This window comes from Raphanus sativus, chromosome 4 (assembly GCF_000801105.2).
Source record: "Raphanus sativus cultivar WK10039 chromosome 4, ASM80110v3, whole genome shotgun sequence".
Taxonomy (NCBI): domain Eukaryota; kingdom Viridiplantae; phylum Streptophyta; class Magnoliopsida; order Brassicales; family Brassicaceae; genus Raphanus; species Raphanus sativus.
The window spans coordinates 46363266-46371227 of NC_079514.1; the positions used below are offsets into that span (position 1 = coordinate 46363266).

The 7962-nt window shown below is 42.8% G+C and overlaps 1 protein-coding gene across 1 annotated transcript; it reads right to left on the reverse strand.

Moving 5' to 3' along the window:
* Positions 1–4: 4 nt before the first annotated feature.
* On the reverse strand, positions 5–1094 carry LOC130511397 (probable pectate lyase 4; the record flags this gene model as incomplete). The annotated part of the gene is made up of 3 exons (XM_057008359.1): positions 893–1094; positions 410–761; positions 5–101 (listed from the first exon to the last, which is right to left on the reverse strand). Coding segments are annotated over exons 1-3 (576 nt in total), but the record flags the coding sequence as incomplete, so codon positions are not given.
* Between the last annotated feature and the right edge of the window lie 6868 nt (positions 1095–7962).

Genomic DNA, 7962 nt, shown 5'->3' on the forward strand with positions numbered 1-7962 from the left:
CAAAGAAACAATGATGAATAGTCACTCTGATGCATCTATCATCAACATGAGAAGGATCCGCCCCAATCAACATCGTCTTATCATGCTGCCCAAAGTAACATCTGTAAATAAAAAGCAAGCACCAGTCACAACACTCACACAAAGAGACCACAAACATATAACCGAAACCAAACGAGGTCGGTCGGCCCAGTTGTCTTGAGGGAGTTTTGGCCCTAATATGGATCCGGATTCGAATACCGCTGACCACGTGGGGGTAAATTTTAAAATCTGGGCTACTCCAGTATCCGGTCACCGAGGCATACTCTCGGTAGGCTGATACGGACACTCGCCGCTAGTCTGGACCCACCTCGGTGGATGCCAGGATACAGCGGGTTATTCAAAAAAAAAACATATAATCTAACCCTCTCACCTAGAAACGGTGATATCAGTGCTCTGCCTAGTGATATCAATAAGTCCATCATCGTAATCCCTCAAGCTACACCTATCAATCCAAATGTGTCTAGACTTCGGCTTAATCTGAATCCCATCAACATCATGCCCTCTTCCACCTTCAAACTCCAAATTGCAAATGATGATATGTTCGCATTCCTTGAGCCTTATCCCTTTCCCTGTGATCTTGATCCGTTGTCCTCTCCCATCGATCGTCTTGTGAGACGACACGCTCAAGTACGAATTGAGATGTATAGTTCCGGAAACCGCGAACACGATCCATAACGGCTCTCTCCTCCTTCCTCCTTCGCGGAGAGATCCAGGTCCATCATCTAACATTCAATCAATCACACGATCATGGCGCGAAAATCAGTTATATCCAAAATCGAATTCGAGAGCGTGATTGAGATCGAGTTACACGCGGTGATTCGTGGATAGGTTCAAGGATTTGTAGAATCAAAACCTGCGAGGGATGTGACGACGTAGAGATCTCCGTGGAGACCGCCGACGGCGAATCGGCCGAAACCCTCGGCACGGCCGGCTAAAGCTCTGAGGTTGCAGTCGACGTCGGCGTATGGTAGCGTCGTCATCGTTTCCGTCCTTATGCGACGTCGTCTCGTCTGTCTCTTAAGTTTTCTTTGAAAATTAAAACTAAAGGGATGTTGCGAAAAACGTTGGAACCAATATAGTTGGGTGAAACTGTGAAAGTATCGTTTGACAATTTAACCGTTTGATAAAATAGTGGTATATTTAAAGAAAAACTAGATTTTGCCCTGGAATTTCTTTTTTTTTTTTATCGTCTGAAGTGTTGAAACACATTACAAAAGAACCTCCAAAGAGGGTAGTGCCTTATGCAACAAGGCAAGGCAATAGAAATTAAAGCAACAACATTCTAAATAAGAATCAAAAGTTGCTTCTCTGATTTTCTCCCAATATGCGGTCGTGCAACCAGGAAGGTCCTCCCAAAGCCAAATAGGATTGATATCTCCCATCCCGCAGCACACTCTTAGCGATATCTCTAGCTATTCCATTAGCAGTCGCCTTAACACATTCGAACGTCAAGCTTTCAAAATCATCTTTCAACTTCTCCACTTGTTCCAAAAGATTGCGATACCGTGGCCATTTCTGTGGAGAGTTTATCGCTTCCATCACTTCTTTGTAGTCAAGTGCAATGGTTACCTTAGTCATCTGCAAATCGCGGAGACCCCGCAGAGCCCACAGCACACATTGTAGCTCTGCTACCATACGGTTGGACATGTGTACTAATGCGTCTCTTGAGTGATGCAATACATTGCCATCATGGTCCCTTGTTAACCAAGCAACCCCACTATGCAAGAAAGCATTTCTCCAGTTAGCGTGGACATTGCATTTTATTACTCCCATCTCAGGCGGTTGCCATTTATCATCCTCTGCTAGACCGGTTCGGGAACTGTCAACTCCTGATGTCATTGTGTTTAAGACGAACCATTGATCTACCTCCTCCTTCATATCTTGAAGTATCCTTGAGGTAGAATCCTGGGTATCAGCATACAGAATCGAGTTTCTGTTCTTCCATATCACCCACATCACCCAAGGGATGGCTCGAGTGGGACCTTGTGAGTTCCTGTTCGCTTCCAACAATGTGAATATAAAGTCAATGTTTTCTTCCAGAGATTGATGCAGAACATTGTTGGGTAGAGTATACCCCGCTTCTGCCCAGATATGAGTGGCCTCAGAGCACCTAAACAACACATGGTTGATTGTTTCAGGTCCTCCCTTGCAAATTTTGCAGTTTAGCTCAACTTCTAAGCCTCTCGAATTCAATCTCTCCGCTACCGCCAAAGCTCCTGAAAGTATTCTCCACAGAAACATACGGATCTTAGGTAGTGTAGGAATTTTCCATACTCTTTTCTTCAAGTTTCGGAGCGTTTGTTCTTGCGGAGTACTCTGACGCTCTGTTGCCATTTTAGCCTGCTCAAGGAGCTCGTATCCAGCCTTTACTGTGTAAGCGCCATGTTTAGAGTATGCCCAGATAAACCTATCCTCTGCTTCTCCTGGTTGTAGAGCTCGGATTCTTAAAACTTCGTTTGGAGGAAAGAGGTTAGCTAGCAAGTCTTCACGCCAGTTACCATCGTGGTCAATGAGTGCCGAGACTTTGAGGTTTAGATCATAAAGCAGTTGTCTATTAACTGGTCGTCTAGGTATTTCATCCATAACCCATTTTTCTCCCCAGACTGATGTAGAGCTACCATTACCAATGGATTTAATAAGACCTTTCTCCAACAGTTCCCTTCCAAACAGAATGCTTCGCCAAGCATATGAGGGTCTATACCCCTTTCCACACTCCAGAAAGTCCTTATTAGCATAATAACGACCTTTATAGATCCTCGCCAACAGACTATCTGGCTCATTAAGCAACTTCCAAGCCTGTTTGGCTAACAATGCCTGATTGAAGTCTTCAATGTTTCGGAACCCCAAACCACCAAGATCTTTAGCCTTACAAAGGTCTGGCCAAGAGACCCAATGTATCTTTCTTTTGTCACTGCATTCGTTCCACCAGAATGAAGCCATCGCACTCATGATCTTTTGGCAGTGATGTTTGGTTAATCTAAAGCAGGACATGGCATATACCGGAAGAGCCATCGCAATGGATTTTAGGAGTATCTCTTTTCCTCCAAGAGATAGTGTTTTAGCATACCAACCAGACAATCGTTTCCCTAGCTTCTCGCCTATAAAAGCCAACAACTTCTGTTTCGAGCCACTAAAACATTCGGGAAGTCCTAGATACGAGCCAGCCCCACCTTCATTCTCAATCTGCAATATCTCTGCAATGAGGCGTTTCAGTATTGGGTCAACATCAGCTCCGAAGGTGATCGAGGATTTTTGAAAATTGATCTCTTGCCCAGACGCCTTCCCATATAAATCAAGACAATGCAGGAAGTTAGAGCACTCTCTCAATGTCGCTTGACATAAGAACAAACTGTCATCGGCGAACAGTAGGTGCTGTATGGGGGGGCAGTTCTTCGTCAATCTCATGCCTGTGATATCTCCTTGCAACTCGGCTCTGTTCATCACATGTACCAGTGCCTCAGCACACATGATAAAGAGAAAAGGAGAGAGAGGATCTCCTTGTCTAATCCCACGTTCCGGTACTATTCTCCCATGAGCTTGACCATTTAGTAACACTGTATACGTGACTGAACGAACACACATCATGATCCATTGTATCCATCTACCGTCAAAACCCATTTTCTGAAAAAGCACCTCCAGGAAGTCCCATTCCACTCTGTCGTAAGCTTTCGACATATCTGTTTTGATTGCAATATATCCCTCCTTGCAGTTAGGATTTGTCTTTAACCCATGCACCATTTCATGTGCGATCAACAGGTTGTCTGAGATCAGTCGCCCCGCCACAAAAGCTCCTTGTGTCGGTGAGACCAGCTTAGGTAGAATGCCTTTCAGTCTTGCGCATAATATGTTTGACACAATCTTATACGAGACTGCGCAAAGACTGATTGGCCGAAGGTCTGTCATCAAGGTTGGGTTCGGTTTCTTTGGCAGCAAGCATAGCTGTGTGTAATTCCAATCTTGCGGTATTGCACCATCAGAGAAGAACTTCTTCACTTCCTCCACAATCTGCGGACCTGTGATAGACCAATACTGCTGGAAAAAGTGACCAGTCATACCATCAGCACCCGGTGAACTGTCACTCTTGATTACTTTGACCGCACGTTTTATCTCAGCATCAGTAATCGGCTTGGTCAGATTAGTGTTCATTGCTGCAGTCACTCGAGGAGAGAAATCTCGAAGGAGCTCTGATGCATCCGACGGCCGGGAAGAGGTAAAAAGCTCTGTGAAATATCTCACTGCAATATCACCTTTAGCTTCCTCCGATGTATGCTCAATCCCACCAGGATCTGTGAGAGAGGGGATATTATTTTTCATTCTTCTCGTCTTGGTCCATCCATGAAAAACCTTTGTGTTCTTGTCCCCTGATTGCAGCCAGTTGTTCTTGCTCCTTAGTTTCCAGTATTCTTCTTCTTCCTGGAATAACTTTGCAAGCTCAAGTTTAAGAAAAATCATCCTCGGCATGTTTGGGTTGATTTTCTTTTCTTCTTCCTCAAGTTCCACTCTATGCTTCTCAATCATCTTCCTCGAGTTGCTAGCATCATTGCGTTTCCATTTTGCTATTGCCTTACGACAAGAAGCAATACGCTCTGTTACTGACGGCGATGCACTGGTATTCAGCTCATTCCATCCTCTGCGCACGATCTCTACCATCTCTGGTTTCTTGCTCCATCGTTTGTCAAACACAAAACGCCCCACACGTTTCGTGCTATTCCCTATCACATTCGTTAGAATAGGCCTATGATCTGAGCCTAGTCTTTCGAGATAATATGTGTGAGTCCTTGGGAAGAGACGAAACCACTCTGAGTTCCCAAAGGCTCTATCTAGCCTACACTGTACCCATACCTTCTCCTTTATTCCATTGTTCATTATTTCTCGCACTCCCACCCACGAGAGTTTATCTCCTGAACTAGGAATTTCTTTGATACGACAATCTCTTGCCATAGATCGAAAAGGGTAGAAAGTTGATTCTTCTCGCTCTGGACCCCCACTCTTCTCATCTGTATTCATCATCTCATTAAAATCCCCGACTAAGAACCATCCAGCATTCCTATTAGCGCCAATCGTCTTGAGATTATCCCATACTATGTGACGCTTATGACGAACAGGATCTCCATATACAAAGGAGATGAAGTATATCAAGTCTCTCTGCTTCACCTTGATATCGATTATTCTATCACTTGCAGATAATATCTCCACCTCATGAGAATTCCTCCAAAACAGAGCCAATCCTCCACTTAGACCCACTGGATCCACCAGAAAAATTTCATCGAAACCCAACGATCTCTTAAAGCCTCTTACGTGATCACTAGAGTTTTTAGTCTCTAGGAGAAACAGGAAGTCAGGGAGATGCTCACGACACATCTCCTCCAGACGTCGAACTGTCAGGACGCTTCTCAAACCCCGACAGTTCCAACTGAGCGTCGTCATTGAGGATTGGATGGTTTCTGGTGAACCATCAAACCCTCAGATTGTTTCGACATCTTTGACGCAACCTCCGTCTCCTCCCTTGACTTCCTTTTCACGCTACTATCTACCTCGTGTTGCTCATGTAGATGTTCAGCTCTTCCTGTAGTGCCAGCGCCATTCTTACTCTGCTTGAGTCTCTTCCAAGACGTCCCTTTGCGTGTTGATGATGAGCTTCTACCACTTACATCTGAGGCCGCTCTTGTATCTTGGCCCATACAAAACGCAACATCAGGGTTTAATGGCTGATAGTCTCCACCACCCTCGATGTGCCCTTGCTGTCTATCAGTTGGTGTGGTCCGCTCAGGGATCACATTTGTCGTGTGTGTAGCCTTATTCCCATCTACTACGTCTGCAACCCTCTGTGTGATAGCTGGGATGATAGCTCGACCTTCCGTCTGTGGAGTAAGCGCTACTAAATTTCCTGCAGTCTGTAGTCTCTCAGTCTCCGTTTCCATAGAGCGAAAATCAAAGACTTGACCCAGATCCTTGTTCTGCACGGCAGATATTCGGGGGTGTGTCTCCAGTCTGAGGTAAGAGCTTTGAGCCCCCGGGTTAGATGAGAGAACCTTAAGCACCTCCTTCATTCTAAACTCTCTAATCCGTCGTTCCTCAGGGTCAGTGCAGTTCATGTAGAGCTGCATCTCAGTGAAAACTTCTGGTGCCACTACTGAGCGTGGCACAAAGCCTGGTGGTACCGATTGAGACATTAGTGGCATCAGGGTATCCACTAAATCAGTGTGATGTTTGCGATGGATTACAGGAGAGATCTCCACTCCTTTCCCTTTGTCCATATTAGCCCCTCCTTTATTCTTCATAGCTTTAAACAGAGGACATCTCTGCTTCTCATGTGATAAGCGAAAGCAGTGAAAGCACTTCTTCTTCACTCTCTCATACTCCACCTCTACTGTGAAGCTACCCCCTTTTGCTAAGTTAATTGTTTTGATGTCCCTGACCGGTTGCTGCAAGTCCAGTATAACTCTGACTCGAACATAATCAAAGAGGTGAGGCTTGGACGGATCAAATTCGATGTCCTTAATATAACCAATAGGGTAGGCGATTGCCGTAATGGTTTTTAAGGTAAGGTAGTTCACTGGTATCTTGAGCAGACGGATCCAAACCGATGCTTTCTGAAGGTAATCTTCTGGAGGAAATTCTACCCAACGCTCCATTACCACTCCCCAATCTTCAAAGGTCCAGAATCCATGCTTAAGAACAGTTTGTAAATCCGTTTCGAGATCGAAAACAAACTGAAAACTTTCTTTGGATAGGGCAATACCCCGCACTCGTTCATAGATCTTCCAAATCTTTGGCATCGTACGCAACATCTTCGCCATATTCTGACACTCTGGATTCAAAAGTCTCCCTATCAGGCTCTTCCCATTCCGAATAGCGGCACTGTAGTCCTCATCATCCGTCAGCACCACTGGTTCGTCCTCCTCTAAAGTCATCGCTTGCATCACCTTCGCTAGATCTCTGTCCATTAGCAGTAAAAATAGCAAGATTTTACTCCGAACAGATCTCTTGCGCTTCCAGGTAAGGTTTTGGGATCGTAGCGGCTGCTTTGAAAACCCTAGGAAAACACTTGCGTAGGTTGAAGATTTGACGGAAAAATAGATATATAGAGATATTCTCGTAATATCTTGAGCTGATATTTGGAAATTTTCCAAATTAATCGAATTCGCGGCAAGACACAAAGCCCTCCGGAGGTTATCTCCATCCTGATTGGTTGAGGCAAAGCCTCTTATCGAGGAAGAGTATTTTGTTTTGAGAGAGAATTTGAGAGCAAAAATCGCCATCCGAACTTGTTGATTTGCCCTGGAATTTCTAAGCTATGATTTTTTTTTTCAATTTATTTATCCAAAATTGATTTCCAAACTACTATTATTTTTATTTCAAATCATAAAAACTGAGGTTTTTTTATGTTTTTATCATTTGTTTTCTTTTTCAGAATATACATTTGTTTGAAATATATATAAAATAAGGTGTATGATTTAATAGTATAGATATTTTATATTGGAAACAATGTGTTTTCATTATTGAAATGTAATAATGATACGATTTGTCAATTTTAAACTGAAAATATTTTTTTATTTCTTGTCATATATTTGTATCATAGTTCTAACAATCAATCTATATTATTTTTGTATCCTTATTTGATTTAGAAGCTTCTAATATTTTTAAGAGCATATTTTTTTTGTTGAATCAATTTGATAAATTTTGCATGAATTTTTAATTTTATTAGAAAATAAATAATTCAAAAGTTGTTTTTATATCCGATCCAAATCTGTTCACTGGTAGATTTGATACCTTGTATATAATTCCTTTTTTTTAAAAATTAGTTAAAAATCCGTTAAATTCAGTTAAATCCAAAAACTAATTATTAACATGTTATTTGATACTATTGATCTTATAAAAAAATAAAACATTTAATGAACTTGTGATTCCTTAGACTTTGAT